Source organism: Petromyzon marinus, chromosome 45 (genome assembly GCF_048934315.1).
Source record: "Petromyzon marinus isolate PM22_M1 ecotype Great Lakes invasive population chromosome 45, UKy_Petmar_22M1.pri1.0, whole genome shotgun sequence".
NCBI classification, from domain to species: Eukaryota; Metazoa; Chordata; class Hyperoartia; order Petromyzontiformes; family Petromyzontidae; genus Petromyzon; species Petromyzon marinus.
Window position 1 is genome coordinate 4078723 of NC_133711.1, and position 16846 is coordinate 4095568.

A 16846-nucleotide genomic window follows, 5' to 3' on the forward strand; every position below is an offset into this window, starting at 1 on the left:
CCAAATATAGAAGTCAAATCCTGCCTATGCCGCGGCCAGCGTCGACACTTCGTCAATGTCCTTCGATGACTTCAAATGATGCTCGAAGCGTCACGTGGCGTCACGTGACGTCACGTGGCGTCACGTGACGTCACGGATACACCGCCTGTGAATCTTGCAGAGCCGCGCGTCACCACGTGTTCGAGGAGGTCCTGCGGAAGAAGATATAGACAAAAAAAATCTACCACTGAGATCCCTCCAAGTGACCTCTCATCCCACACCTTCCCACCCGCCCTGCCTTTTCTTTTTTTTTTAGAGAATTTCGTCAAAGCGAAATATTTGAATTCTCACATCTCAGACTTTATAAAAAAAATATGTTAGAGAAAAAGAAAACCTGTTAGTTGTTGGTGCTGTTGTTGTTGTTCGCGCAATCATTGGTGACCAGGCTGAGATCATCGCCTGCCTGCACCTGGAAGTTTGATTTAATCACAGACGGCTAAAACCCAAATATTTCAACCTAGGCTGTTGGCAGTGCCGACTCTTTGCTCTGACATGTTTGAGCCACATGGCTACCTCCCTACGTGGATTATCATAGCAATCACCATCATTATCGCAAATGGAAATTAAGCTATCGATAGTCACCACTTAAATGTAAAGATCTCCCTCCGTGCCCTGATGCGCACGTCCCAATCCTTCGTCAATTCACTGCTGAGGGCCTCCTTCACCGCGCCGTCGGTCGTGGGAATTGATCGACCGTACTTCACCACCCTGGTCAGTGCGAGTAAGAAAACAGGGGGGCCCGTTGAGATGCCACACTCCGTTGATGTGAGCCCTGGCCGTGAATCGAACTCAGGTGACCGGGTTCTGAGTGCGGTGAGCGAAACACTCCACCACCGCTTTGCCGCATTCAAAGGAATTACAGTTGATGGTCAGCTGTTTGTCAATCCACTGCTGGATGTGAAGGCCTCACCATGTCATGCCGGTCATGGGGTCATTGGAAGATTTTCCACCACGCTACGTAAATCCAAGGTGTAGTCTTTCAACGAGACGGGCGTAACAGTTAACGCGTGGAACACACGCCCTCATTGTGCCCAATCACAAACCGTGGGTCCCATCCAACCCTAACAATGTGGGTAAACGCCGGATTGGAATGGCTTTCATAATGGTCCAATTTGGACCAAAGCCTGGCGAAATATGGTCATTTACATAATCGGCTTCATTAAAATGCATTGTAAATTATTTAGAGTGAATGTATCTTTTACCCGCCATATAATGAGGCTCTGCTGTATAATGTTGCTCAACGCATTACCCATTCCATGTGGCTGTTCCTTTAGTAACCAACCGGCACGTGGCCTCGTGCATATTGATGTCGCCACTGCGCTGAAGGGATAATCCGGTTGATGGAGATGATCATGATTCCGTAAGCGAGAAACAAGCCACATTTCACAGCGTGACATTTACGTTTTGATATGCAGCCAAGATCGTCAGAGATGCTGGCGTGGTTTGAACGTTCCCGATCTATTCCCTGTTCCTCCCTATGCCCAATCCCGTGTTCAATCTTTCTCCCTCCCTCCTTGCACCCCTGCACTGGAAACAACTTCACCTGTACATTGAGCAGCACTGCACCATAGACTCAACACTGCCCATAGACTCAACACTCCCCATAGACTCAACACTGCCCACAGACTCAACACTGCCCATAGACTCAACACTGCCCATAGACTCAACACTGCCCATAGACTCAACACTGTCCACAGATTTGAAGCTTTCGTGACTGCAAGGATTCATCTTCTTTGGTTCTTTCGGTAAAGTCACGTAGAATGCCTCTGTGGATGTGTAGGTTTTGACTTTAACATAGCCATTTTCGTGACCAGTCACAAGCTAATCCCTCAGTTATTGATATGTAAACCCCTTTGTCAAGGTGCCTCACTTCTCCCAACCAGCTTAAAAGTCGCTACGAATCTTAACATCGTTCATTGAAGCTCTGTCGTCCCGACAGTTCTGTACCTTTCACCTGAAGACGGCCGCTTGCGTTGTGGCCGAAACCTCGTGAGAATTTTACCGTGCTATTTTATTATTTTATTCTCATTCTACGTGACTTTACCGAAAGAACCAAAGTAGACTGCCCACAGACTCAACATTTCCCCTGTACATTGAACAGTTCCGCCTCCTTCAATGCCTTTCGTTCCTCTCTCAAAGCCTTGCCCCTTCTTCTCCACTGCCCATTCCCTTCCCTCCCCTCGCCCCTCCACTCCTTCCCGTCCCTCCCCTCCACGGTCGTGACCCCCTCGTGCTCTCTGTTACGGTCACTCATTCCTCGACCCTTGCACTGCCCCTGCCATCAAAATCACTCTTTGCATTTGTACCGCTTTTAAAACTCTGTTAAAGAGTGCCTTGAGCTGGGGCACTCTATGAATAAGGCGAGATCAGGTTAGCGCACGGGATTTTAATGGCTCCAGAGGTCGCCTGTTTGATTCGATCTCCCGGCACGGTAGTGGAAACAATGGAAAGGTTCATCAAACGAAACCCCAGCGCATCTACCCATCGAGCAGTTGTGTAAAATGGGTAACAACCCACAATTATTTTATCAGCAGGTCGCGCATTGGTGGGGTAAAGTGTGGGTACTCCGACCTCTTCCAAGACGTCTGACCAACGGGAAAGAGCGGGCTATGTAGCCTCTCTCTAGGATAGTGGTTCTTTTTCGATTTAAAGCTTTCGCTACTGCAGGGATTCATATTCTTGGTTCTTTCGGTAAAGTCACGTAGAAGGGAAATAATAAAATAACAAAAATAAAACAATAAAATTATCACCACGTTTCGAGTGCAACACCAGCAACCATCACCAGGTGTGAAAACCACAACAAGAAAATTTGAAAAACCGCCACTTTTTAAAAAAATTCTTGCTGTGGGTTTTCACACCAGATGATGATTGCTTGTATGGCAATCGAAACGTCGTGATAATTGCAACACAAGCAACCATCATCAGGTGTGAAAACCACAACAAGAAAATTTGAAAAACCGCTACTTTTTTCAAATTTTCTTGCTGTGGGTTTTCACACCTGATGATGGTTGCTCGTATGGCAATCGAAACGTCGTGAGAATTGCAACACAAGCAACCATCATCAGGTGTGAAAACCACAACAAGAAAATTTGAAAAACCGCCACTTTTTTCAAAATTTCTTGCTGTGGGTTTTCACACCTGATGATGATTGCTCGTATGGCAATCGAAACGTCGTGAGAATTGCAACACAAGCATCCATCATCAGGTGTGAAAACCACAACAAGAAAATTTGAAAAACCGCCACTTTTTTCAAAATTTCTTGCTGTGGGTTTTCACACCTGATGATGATTGCTTGTATGGCAATCGAAACGTAGTGGTCCTTCTTCACCTCGGTGCACGCACCCGCATGGCGGTGCATGATGCCCTTTCTGGGGGTGCGAGACATGTCAGATTTTTATTTTAATAGAAAGTAAATAATCGAAAAAAACATTAATCACGGGCACGTAAGTACGACTTACTTTGTTTCATCAAACCCTCTGTGTGTATTAACATTGTGCATGTGTTACACGAGCGTTAACCAACGGGTGCAAGGCTGTAGTAAAGGTGAAGTAACCACTGGTCTAGGGCCTCTCTGAAGTCCCCTCCAGAGAGGCCTCTCCCGCCGGCAGGGGCGTGAGAGCGAGGAATTGCAGGAATGCACCTTTACCAACTCCGTTTATATATTTATATATAACAACAACAAAACATGTTGGGGCTGATGACCATGCATATGAAGACGGTCACTGCATCGCGCGCTTTCACGTGCGCTTCTGCGGCCGTCTGGAACGTTCTTCCTTCCGTTATTAGGAAGCCACTGGAGCTACGCACTTTTAAATAATCCAGATTGAAAACTCATTTCTTTAGAACTGCTTGTTGTGTTAAGTTTGTTACCCCCCCCCCCCCCCACCTCCGATCAGCGCGGTTGGCTACGCAGCGTGAGCGATAGAAGTTCAACGTGCATACATAGCACGCATTGCAGAGTTCAGTGGGTCAACCAATGCGCCCGCCACTCTCTCGTTAGGTTCAGCTGTTTGTCGATCGCGGAGGGTGCGTATGATGGGGCTGAAGCGTTCGGACTCTCTCCTCGTCTTGGACGTCTAGCCAGAGGGGCTCTCTGAAACTCCGTCTCGACATGGCCCTTCCGGGTAGCTGCGGGGTGAGCCGGCAATTGCAGGGCCTGCACCTTCACCTTCTGTTTCTTGACGACAACGTACGGACAGGAGTCGCCGTTGGTGACAATAAAAGGGGAGTTGCGTTGTAGATGTTCAAAAACGCGAATTAGATTCGTTTGGCAATGCATCATTGAGCCTGCATTGACCACATGCACTTGTGGCAAAAACATTCCAACAAACACGCTCTGCTGATTCTGTGCACGCATTGTGCTTGAAACTGATTGGCCGACAGCAGAGACAACAGCAGCCCTGCTTCACCAGTGTCAGAGCAGAGTGCGCCAAAAAAGGCGAACAGTACTAAGGCGATGCGAGCATCAAAGTATGAATAGCTCGGGGTTGAGCAGTTATATCTGCGTGCATTTTTTTGGTGTTTGAACTTCTTATCACGTGTTTTCTTCTCAGAGAGGGTCAAGCCTATTCTTATTTTTTCATCATTTTGATACTGGCAAAAAAAATAAGAGGTCCCGTAGATATAACTGCTGTTTCTTGTTTGGGTGAGGCGTGGGTTGGTGAGGCGTGGGTTGGTGAGGCGTGGGTTGGTGAGGCGTGGGTTGGTGAGGCGTGGGTTGGTCAGGCGTGGGTTAGTGAGGCGTGGGTTGGTGAGGCGTGGGTTGGTGAGGCGTGGGTTGGTGAGGCGTGGGTTGGTGAGGCGTGGGTTGGTGAGGCGTGGGTTGGTGAGGCGTGGGTTGGTGAAGTGGACACCTGGGACCGGTTCAGATGTCACTCGCCAGATTGTGCTTAAAACACAAGCGAGTGTTTATTTGAACACTTCAGAGATGTTACACTGTTCCTTAAAATTCGTGTTGTGCAATAACGTGTTTATTAAAAATTGCCCATGCCTGGCAAAGTAATGGTTTCTCTCCGTCACTAGCTGTTTCCGGCGTCACCTCAAATTCATTTTCGCAAGTTTTATTCGAAACAACTTCCAAGCATTAGAATCACCGGCTCCGAAATGTGTCAGACTGAACTTGCAAGTTAAAATATGATAATGGGTAAAAGGTGCAGCCCTGAAATTGTTTGCTCACACAACTGTTGCCAGGAGGACCTCCACCAAGTGGGAACTGGAGATGTCCCCTTCTTGTGAATCTTCGGTCGACTCTGTCATACTGGCCAGACGCCTCGGAAGGAGTGGAAGTCAGTCGCCGCTGTCATAATTCACAATGAAAGCAGTGACTAAGTGCCATAAATCATGTACACTGCACAGCCCTTCGTGAATCCACTGTTGTATGAAGGCCCTCCCATGCCGCTTTGACCACAGGGATGGTTTAACCATACTTCACCAGGATAGCAATACATGTCCCAAGTACGTTAAGCAGTCGCCCTTCCTGAATATACTTTCGTTCCACGATCAAAGCCCCACCACCTCTTCTCCATCCACTCCTTCCCGTCCCTTCCCTGTAGCCTGCCCCTGTCATCTAAGTCACTCTATATAGTACGCCTTTTGGCGTCCTCTGGTCTAACACCGTCTGAGACGAGGCTCAAAAGAAAGCTGTATCTGGTGTGGACCAATCAGTTTCAAGGACAAATGCATATATTATCAAAGTATGTTTTTTTGTTTGCATTCTGACCACAAGCATTGTGGTTAATGCAGACGTGATTCCTTGTAAAAGGTTTCAGTTTGGTGTTTTAACATCTTAACACCTGTTTTGTTGCCAGAAAAAAGGGGAAAACCCGATTATCACAGACGCCTTATCTTATGGGATAAGATAAAATAATATAAGATAGCCAGCACAGGTTTGTGAAAGGGCAAACTCAGGTCCCAGGGTTAACTCAAGTCCCAAGAGGCGCCATGGTGGCTAGGAGATGTTAACTACCTCGCCTGGTATACAGGAGATCGTGGGTTCGATCCAGATCCTGACGCCTGCTGTAAATTTGAAGTTTGCGTGTCTCTCTCTCCCATCATCATCACAGTGGCTAGGAGATGTTAACTACCTCGCCTGGTATACAGGAGATCGTGGGTTCGATCCAGACCCTGACGCCTGCTGTAAATTTGAAGTTTGCGTGTCTCTCTCCCATCATCATCACGGTGGCTAGGAGATGCTAACTACCTCGCCTGGTATACTCATCATCACGGTGGCTAGGAGATGTTAACTACCTCGCCTGGTATACAGGAGATCGTGGATTCGATCCAGACCCTGACGCCTACTGTAAATTTGAAGTTTGCGTGTCTCTCTCTCCCATCATCATCACGGTGGCTAGGAAATGTTAACTCCCTCGCCTGGTATACAAGAGATCGTGGGTTCGATCCAGACCCTGACGCCTGCTGTAAATTTGGAGTTTGCGTGTCTCTCTCTCCCATCATCATCACGGTGGCTAGGAGATGCTAACTACCTCGCCTGGTATACAGGAGATCGTGGGTTCGATCCAGACCCTGACGCCTGCTGTAAATTTGGAGTTTGCGTCTCTCTCTCTCTCTCTCTCCCCGTGGTCGCGTGGATTTTTCTCCGTCTCCCCCGGTTTTTCCCTCCACATTTAAAAACATGCGTTCCACAGTATTTGTCTGCTATGCATTCCCACATGACGAGCCACGTCGTTGGGCTACCACTTGTAATAGCCAGGTCGCTTCTGAAAAATAGAAAATTAAAATAGTTGAATTGCGTACCACGCAAATCGCTGTCCCACCACTCCACCCAGAAAATATTGCTCATCTGAGTGTTGCCATCGTTGCGGGGGTTAAAATAAATGTAATTTTATCTTTAGCGAGGTACCTGCTAAATTAAAAAAGAGACGTGAGTCATGTAAACCAATAAGCTGAGGTTTGAAACTAACGTTCGCTGAGGAACAGTGGTAATGAAAACTCGGATCGTATTTAAGTCAAACACTGCTCCGCGAAGATCACATTTCAATTTGGCTTCGCCCAGAATCTACGTATTAATTATGATGGTGCTTTCGTTGAAAAATTTAATATCGTTCCACGTCCATTAACATAACCTTTGGCTGCAGTTTAAACTTCTCGCAGCCATCGTGAACGTGATGCAACTTGTGGGCCGATGCATCAGGCGCGTAATTTGATCAATTTACATTTGCCAGTTCTGACCTCATGAACTGCGGTGATACTTCGTAGACTATTGGCAATAATTATATTTCGCACGCGATCGCAGGGCAGCACTTTGTTTCGCTGTCACATTAACGCAGTTGTACTGCGGTGGCAGAGTAACGAATACAATAAACCCAAATGCCCTTCAAACGCGACCACCCGAATCCAATTTGTCGGGCCCCAAGCTTGATGCACAATTATTCAAGTGCCACATTCGATTCAAATTCACACACTTGCTTTAACAAATGCGAGACAGCTGCGTTGCACGTATTTACTTTGGCTCCAAGTGCTGTGCATCGAACCAGTCTTGCCCAATACAGTGCCTACATCCAGCCAAAGTACATACCGAGGCTGACAACACCACACAACAGGGTGGTGGTATGGCGAGCACCACACCTGGCCGTCTTTGTCTTCCCAGTGTTGGCGTTGAGCCACACTGCTGCGCTAGCTACCCGTTTAAGGCCGGGTGGACCGAGAGGGGGGACCTCAGGCATCGTCTCGACACGAATTGCCGTTGGTGTTAGTAATAATTATTATAATGCAATGTATAACGCGCACAAATTTGCGGACGTGACGGCCGCAACTCAGTGGAGCGCGGAGCCAAGCTCAGAGTCGCTCAAAAGCGTGGTTGTGGAGGTGAGCTTTTAAAGTGTCTCTTGAAGGAGGCGATTGATGTGATGCTGCGAATGTGCAGAGGGGATGGTGTTCCAGACTGTTGGGGCTGCCACCGAGAAGCGGCGCATAGACAATGACCATCCTGGATCTTGGTATCAAGAGGAGGTCGTGAGTCACGCTGCGCAGGCATCTGCCGTGTGCTGAGCTGCAAGTGTTTATGTGCGCCGTGGTCAGGAATTGAACTCGCGTCGGTTTCCGAGATGACAACCCCAGCATGCCAACCGTGACACCACCGCCATGCACAATCACCATCTCACATTGTAAAGTGTACATTGTACATACTGTCACAATGCATTAACGCACAGAGTGTACGGTACACCATTGTTACACAATAAGTGTAACAATTGTGTACCGTACAATAAGTGTAACAATTCTTCCCTATTGTGATTCAATTAATTATCGCCATTCAGGGGACGTAACTCGATTCAAGAATCAATTCTATTTTGTTTAACATTGTGGTGAACGTGGCGGTCTCCCGTGGCTGCAGGGGGTCACGCGAACCCAGCACATAAAGAACACACACACACACGTTTAGAAAACATTGGTGATTACAAAGACAAAGATCCCCGTGTAGCCTTTAACATGCTATTGTGGCAAGTGCCCTACAGCGAGCACACCGATGAAGGCCAGCACACTCGGTCGCCTTTGTCTCGCCAAGGCTGATTGATGTTGACACACTGCACCAGGAACTCATTTAAGGCTGGGCCGACCTAGGAGACTCCCCTGAGCGTTCAGATATTCGTCACGTCTTATTGGCCGTGGGCGGAAATCGAACGAGGCTCGGCAGGTTCGTAGCGCAGTGCGCTAACCACTACACTCACGCGCCCGCCAAATCTATCGTTACAAACACGCCCACGCGTGATTCAATATGTGCATCGTGAGCCCAGGAATCGATATGAACCGATGAAGCCCCCCCCCGTTACACCCACAATGCAGCAACGCAATGCATCGCGTACCCACTTCAATTCACACAGTCCGCGCGTGCATAATGCACAAATACCCAATTACATATTTCAGACACGCAGGGCCAGATTGAGTTTGAGAGTAGCCCAGGGCTGCTATCGCTTTGGAGGGTTGGGGACTCTTTCTCCGTTTGATTCCTTCCCCAGCGGGCGCTTCAACACCACCCAATGGCCAACGCCAGGGGGCCCCCGCGTTTCTCCAAAGTGCTCGTTGCAGCTCCCGCGGCTGTGATATCGTAATAATAAACAACGATGATTACAGTGCTGCGGCAGACGATGGCGATGATGATGAATGAATGAATGATGACGACGATTTACGACGATTGATTACAGCTTCATTTATAAATGTCACAATTTTGAGGTTAAAAGAAGAGTTCAAAATGAACGAATCCATCGCATGTATATCACACACTCTCTGGTTCTTTCGGTAAAGTCCACGTAGGTATAAAATAAAATAAATCACGACGTTTCGGGCGCAACACAAGCGTCCGTCATCAGGTGGGAAAGCGTGGGCCTGCTGCTGAGGCAGACTGTTTTTAAACGGTTTCATGCTAATTTCTCACATTAACATCACTAGCCCCGGCCACTTCTTTATAACCCTTGGGCTACACCCATTTCAAACCTTTAAAAACAGTCCGCCTCAGCAGCAGGCCCACGCTTTCCCACCTGATGACGGGCGCTTGCGTTGCGCCCGAAACGTCGTGATTGATTTTATTCCATACCCACGTGATGACTTTACCGAAAGAACCAACGAGTATGGATTCCTGCAGTCACGAAAGCTTCGAATCAAGAATGACCGAAACTAGTTCCAATGTGCACAACCGGCAGCGATACGCACGTTGAGGCTCTGCCTTTCGTGACCACATAGCGCAGGAGGATTCGTCGGTCCTCCAGGATTGCCTTTCAACCGTTACAAAGAAGTCGACTCCGTTGGAGAGGCCCTCACGATACCAGCGCCTGGGCTGTAGCCCCGAGAGCCCCTTCGTTTTATCCGACCCTGCATACGTGCGAAGAGAAAGGTGCCCCACGAAGTCCAGCAAACTGTTGGGGGCAAGTGCTGTTCGCGAGCACCTAGCAAGGACGGCACGGCACACGTGTGGATGGTGTGGCCTGGACCACGCCCGTCCGCCTTTGTCTCCCGAGTGGCGATGTTTCCTCACCGCGCCAGGTGCTCATTTGAGGCTGAGTCGACCTAGAGGAGGCCCAGGACCGGTTCATATAATGGTCACTGGTCTCGACCGTCAGCGGGAATCGAATCCGGCTCGCCGGGTTTCCTAGCGTAGTGAGCGTAGCGCTACACTACCACTTCGCACACACTCTGACACACACACACCAGATCACACACACACACACGTGGTACATCCAGACGTAACGCACAGACACGCGCGCACTCGTACGCACGTGAAATAAAAAATACATTCTCACCAGCGTGGGCAAATATGAAATCGCGTGGGACATTATCTGTCAACGCAGTCCACCATGGGGTGAGTGCTGGAGGGACAAGCACCTGGTGGTACAAAGTGTCACAACAATTCTCTTGTCTGTCTTCCCAGTCCACTCTCTTCCCCCGGGTGTCATTCATGCATTATGTATTTATTTATATTGAGTGACTTGCTCATCTTTTTCTAGATTTTGCACTCCGATCGGATTTTTCTTTTCTATAATGTTGTCGTTGTAACTCGCCGACCCCAGTGCCCATACTGGACATCTGTGAAAAAGAGCTTCAAAGCTCATCGGATTCCTCCTGCAAGTCTAAATAAATATTGTGATTGTGTCATATCACAGGACGATTAAACTATTTGGAAATCTCACAGGGTGGGGCATCCCCCCTCCTCCGTCACCCCTCTAACCCCCCCCCCTCCCCTGCTCTCCATGCAACAGATAATCGCTACCGAAGATTTTATTTTCGCAGCAGGGCTCAAACACGTCCTCCTTCAAGTGGCCCTTTCATGCCATCGAACTCAGGTTGAAAGCTGTCGGTCCGTTTGTACGACGAGGGGATACGATAACACTCGTAAAATATCATCTGATATACACAGTATATATATGAACTTACGTTTTGATAAAACAAATAAATCTGGTTTGTTATTCTGGACGTAGGCGACTCGCAAATTCTGTAAATGGCGTGAAAAATCCACCACAACAGGGAAATTGTCATGAACACACAAGATGGTTGTTGGCATTTGGCAGGCTAACGGGCCTCAAGGACTCCAAAGTGGATGGATGCCAGCGGCAGACTCTGCAACAGTGAGAATTGGTGACCGTACTGTACTGATGAGTCCTAATGAGGACGAAACCAGTCCACAGTTGGCCATCTCTGTTGCCGCCCTAAGTCGGTTCACATTTGTTCCAATTCAGTTGGATGGCCACCTAACACAAGAGTACCACAAGAACTGCTCATGGGTTTTTGTCGAACGCACAAAGGCTGAGTGCGTTTCACTCATTTTTGTTGCTTGATAGTATCAACCACAGACATCTCCAAATCGAACGATAGTGGCCAAGCTTTTTCTTGAACACGTCGGTTTTCGTGACCGGCATCAACATTCACGTATTTTTCTTGGTTTCTTTTTGGGCCAGATTACATATGTCGTCAATCCCTCCTCCACCCGACACGGCCCAAATGAATAAAGTTATTCACGTGATTAACATTGGCGACTGGGCTGAGACCATCAACTCACTGAGCTTGAGAACTCAGCTTAATCGCAACCTGGTCTACGTGAGTGTAGGTCTGTCTCGATGCGAGGCTGTCGTTCACAGAGTGAGTGTATGTGGCTCTATCTGAGTCTGTAGTTCACTAAGTGAGAATCACTATATGATTCTATGGGTCTCTATGTAAGTATTTTTCATAGGTATATATGTGAGTCTATGGGTCTCCATGTCAAGTCAGTGGCGACTGGGCAAACACCATCAACTCACTGCGCTTGAGAACCCGGTTTAATCATGTGCGGCTGGAACCCGGATTCGAACCCAGGACTTCAGCGTTAATGGCTCAGGGCGCTCGATGTCAAAGCAAACTAAACTAAAGAAACGGCAGAATGTGCGCACATAATGTAAATACATAATGTACGTACATAATGTGCGTGCGTGATGTGCATACACATTTTGTATGTTATTTAACTGTGAATAACCAAAGCAATAACAAATATCCATTGCAATTTATATCAATACATTCACCCTCCCACAGGGCATGGCACCTTATTGGGTCACAAGTGACGACATCACATGTATCCCCCCTCTGTTTAAGACAAAAACAGGAGGAGGATTTCTACTCAAATTCTGGCTATCGCGTGATGATGCTGGTTGTAATTACCGGCGAGACGTCACAGAACCCAAATTATAAATGTTGTGGGTTTACTCTCCAACACGCCGGTGTGCTGAAGTAGTAACTAATTGGCACGTTTTGTTTACGTGACTAGTCCCTTACTAATTGTCTCTGTCGGGTGGTGGTGGGTTTAACGACACATTTATATTTACATATAATCACAAAAAAAACATTTTATAGAAACTAAACCGAACTTAATCTATTTTTTATTTTACCAGGTAAGGCCCACTGAGCTGTACGTGTACATCTCTCTTTCAAAAGCGACCTGGCCACAAATGATAGTGAAAGCTCAAGGAAGTGGTTTATCATCATGTCGACATTGACTGCAGCCAGATAATCTAAACGCCTGACGTTCATCATAAATGTGGAGTGAAAAACAGGAGGACTCGGAGAAAAATCCACGCGACCACGGGGAGAGAGAGACACACACACACACAAACTCCAACTATACAGCAGGGATCGTCAGGCTCGGGATAGAACCCACGACCTCCTGTATACCGGGCGAGGGAGTCAACATCTCCTAGCCAACGTGATGATGACGAGAGAGCGACACGCAAACTCCAACTATACAGCAGGGATCGTCAGGCTCGGGATCGAACCCACGAACCTCCTGCATACCGGGCGAGGGAGTCAACATCCTGCGGACCGCCGGTCCCCGTCGTAAATCTCGGCACGCCACATTCTCGACGCGAGGCACGCGAGGTTATCTCTCGTGGCACCAGTCCCTTCCACGCGTGTTTCTTTATTTGTTCCCGCGAGCGTCGGGGGTGGGGTGGGTGGTCGCACGAGACATCTCACCGACCCACGTTGCACGCCTGCCTCTGTATCTGTATATAAATATATACAGTACGCGAACGTGTACATTGTGTATAACTATAAACAGGGCAACAAAGCGAAGGCAAAGGTTTCCCCGTTCAGCCTTTAAGGGGACAGATTGCCATCGGGTCAAACGCCTTGTTAGCGAGCACCTATTAAGGCCCGCACGGCACACGAGGTGGTGGTGTGTCCGTGAACGCCACATTCAGCCGCCTCTGCCTCCCCGGCACTGATGTTTTTGTTTTGTTTTGCGCACCGTACTAATCGCTCATTTAAGGCTGAGTCGGCCTAGGGGAGGCCAGGCAAATGGTTCTAGTATCGGCGATGTTGGCCGTGATCGCCGATTTCGCAGAGCAGCGCAATGATCGCTGCTCTGCCACTCCTTGCTCCCCTTTGTACACTCCAAGGTATCTGTACAAACACACGCAAACCCACTTCGCCACATACGTGCAGCATATTTACAATACGTACAATGATTCTGCGCATAAAATAAAGTCACGGCACTCACATTAACGTACAGGAATACCTCGATATGCGTATATTCGATAAACGGAGTTTCGGTATTACGAACTTTGGATGAATTACTTTGAACAGAAAGCTGAAAAGAAAGTAAAAATAATAAACGCGTACACTAAAATGAATAAATAATACATTATGTAAGTAAAATACAATTATTATAAGATATAGATTGTTGACCTTTCTGCATTGCGAAAGTTTGTCAAAACATTTTTAATACTGTACAGTATAAAATATTATATTATTTTCAATATAAATTGTCTTTGTTTACAATATGAATGGTAAGTTATGAAGTGTTTACATAATCTGAAATGGTGATTTCAGAATCAGAATCAGAAAGGGTTTTATTCGCCATGAAAGTTCACACCGACACGGAATTTACTTTGGCAGGATGGTGCATACATTCAACATATAGGAATCTAAAATCTTAAATAAGTTTTAAACAAGTCTTACTATAATAATATGAACGCAGGCAACGCATCCTCACAGTACTGATGTGAAAAGCGATTCCATATACACGAAGTTTCAATATACGAAAGGAAGCTCCGGGAACACACCTACTTCGCATATCGAGGTATTCCTGTATTTGTTATTTTAAGAGTCTGCACGCTCTATGAGACGTTACAATCGGCCCTGTTGCACAGAGCCGTCCCCATGCGCCACGGAAGGTCAAAGGTTATCTAATCGCTCGTGCCAGGACATGAACTCGTGGGCCAGATCGAGACTCACTTTCACAAAATCCACGGAATTTTGTGTGTTTGTTTTGTTCTTAGTCGAGGGATGTCCAGGGAAAAGTCTCGTCTCCGGAGTCTTAGTCTCGTACGTGTGTCGAACTTCTTCCGCACCCTACGCAGCCAACCGTGCTGATTGGAGGTGCGGAGGAAGGACAGCAAACTAAAACACAAAACGCGGTTCGTGTTTAGTTTCCTCATCATTGGAGTCCATGCAATGGCAGGTGCCATACAGCTATTTAAACCAGTGACCAAAATTTTCTCAAGTAAGTTTCATAGCTTGCCAACACGCAAAACAGAAATAAAGCTCTATTCTGTCAGCGTATAATTTCCCGTGAATTTTCCTGAATGTTTAGTGTCACAATGGCTGTAGGTTTTCACATTTTTTCGGTAATTCCAAAGTCAAAATGTCCGCCTCTGCGACGACAAGAGGGTTCGTGGCCTAAAACGTCGGGCAACATCGCGCAGGCGTCTCAAACTGTAAGGCAGAGTCTGTTTACAACGGCGACTATGGCGCAAAGTACTTTCATTGAAAGTGAAAACCTGGTACTTCTCTTGAAGGGCTTTCCGAGGATGCCAAAGTCATACAGGTGCTATCAGTCACCTCCAAACTACACTCAAACATCCCAGGGCATAAGCAGCAGCAGCTGCGGCTGTTCTTCACGATTATCATCATCATCAGAAGCACCATCAGCAGCAGAGGTTCATCATCACGAACGTTTAATTTCTCGCGGAATATTCTCCAGGATCGTCGGTAGACTGGAGTGTCGGCACGTGACGAGTGGCCACGAGAAGTGTACTGGATGTGGTGTGCTGGGCGAACCGATCGAGACAAACCCCGGACGAATTTAAACCACGCTTATATGCGTATCGCGCTGTCCCTCTATACTCATCGTATGTCATGGCTACGTCGTGATAATAAGTGATAGCCTTATTCTTTGGTTCTATTCTATTACCGAATTACCGAATAGAACCAAAGAGTATGGATCCTTGCAGTCACGAAAGCTTCAAATCTAGAAGTGATAGCCTCTTTGCGAAATCCACTCCTACATGAAGATTTTCCTACGCCGTGTCGGTTGTGGAATTATTTGACCGTAATTAGCCACTCTGGTCATTGCAGATTATTGCAAGGGGAGCTTGGGACTGGTTGAGAAGTGACTTGCCACTAATGTTTGCCATGGTCGGGATTCAAACCCAGGTCGCCGGGTTCATCGTGCAATGCAGTGTGATAACCACGACACCACCCTCCCACTCCAACAGACGTCACATTTCCTGCATGTAAGAACATGCCCCTATGTTCTCTAAGGCTACACGGGGGATCTGTGTCTTGCATATCTTCGTGTAATGATGAATATGCAAGATCAAGATTAATCTCTAATAATCACCATCATTCATCATCGGTCGCAAAATCATCATTAACAGCAGCAGCTGTTATTCATTATCAAGAACAGCAGCAGCACGTTTTCATGATCGTAATCAACATCATACAGCAGTTGCGGCGGCATCGGCAATGGCAAATGTTCATAATTGTCAACATCATTAATCATCAGCTGCAGCTGGAGCGTCTTTGTCATCATTATCAGCAAGGACCGTTCATCACCACCATCATCATCATCATCAACAGCATCATCATCATCATCAACAGCAGCAGCAGCAAACTGTTCACCATCGCTGTCGTCAGCGGCGTGACGCCGCTCATCCGCTGGGGATGAGGCCGCCGCGCTGTCCGAGGGGCTCCGAGTACTGGGAGCTGTCGAGCGACGGCGACGTCGCCTGCGCCTTGAGCAGCGCCACGCGGTGCTTCAGGTGGAGGTTGCGCAGTTGGCCCTCCTTGAGCTCCACGTAGGAGCGCGAGAAGGTGTGGAAGATGGACGTGACGGGGAACGCCATGAGCAGGATGCCGCTGAGGATGCTGCTGAGGGCCACGACCTGGCCGGCGACGCTGCGCGGCACCATGTCCCCGTAGCCCACCGTGGTCATGGAGATGATGGCCCACCAGTAGCAGGCGGGGATGCTCGTGAATTCGTGGGCTCGGCTGCCTCCTCCTCCTCCGCCGCCGCCGATGCCGGAATCCTCGCTGGGCGGCGCTTCGGATGCTCGAGACGCACCGCCGCCGCCGCCGCCGCTCCCCATGACCAGCTCGTTCTCCGCCAAGTAGACCATGGGGGCGAACAGCGCCATGGCGACGCACAGGAAGAGGAGGAGGAGGCCAAGCTCCCGCGTGCACCGCCGGATCGTGAGCCCCAGCGTCTGCAGGCCGAGGGAGTGTCGCGCGAGGCGCATCACGTAGAGGATGCGCAGCGCGCGCAGCACGCGCAGCACGAGGCCCACCTTCTCCAGGTAAATGTTGGTGCTTCCCATGGAGGGCGGGCGGCCGTCCGACACTGAGTCGACGACGAGCGTCACGTAGTAGGGCAGGATGGCCGCCACGTCGATGATGTTGAGCGGGTCTCGCAGGAAGCGCCACTTGCTGCGCGACTGGATGAGCCGCAGTAGGAACTCGAAGGAGAACCAGCCGACGCACACCGTCTCCACCACGAAGATGTCGTGGCACTTCTGCGAGCACTCGCCCTGCGTGTCGCCCCCACGCACGCACG

General features: G+C 48.5%; 1 protein-coding gene and 1 long non-coding RNA gene across 5 annotated transcripts in view; one reads left to right on the forward strand and one right to left on the reverse strand.

The window, feature by feature from the left end:
* The window catches only part of LOC142930910 (uncharacterized), a 559094-nt gene that overhangs the window by 105672 nt on the left and 436576 nt on the right, over positions 1-16846 (forward strand). The gene's annotated exons all lie outside the window — the stretch shown is intronic.
* LOC116952061 (voltage-gated potassium channel regulatory subunit KCNG2-like) overlaps positions 12003-16846 on the reverse strand; it is a 43391-nt gene continuing 38547 nt past the window's right edge. For all 4 annotated transcript variants that reach the window (XM_032971086.2, XM_032971085.2, XM_032971083.2 and 1 more), the window contains one exon: positions 12003-16820. In XM_032971086.2, the coding sequence (XP_032826977.2) occupies positions 15945-16820 (876 nt within the window). In that variant the 3' untranslated portion in view covers positions 12003-15944. The remainder of the gene's footprint in view (positions 16821-16846) is intronic.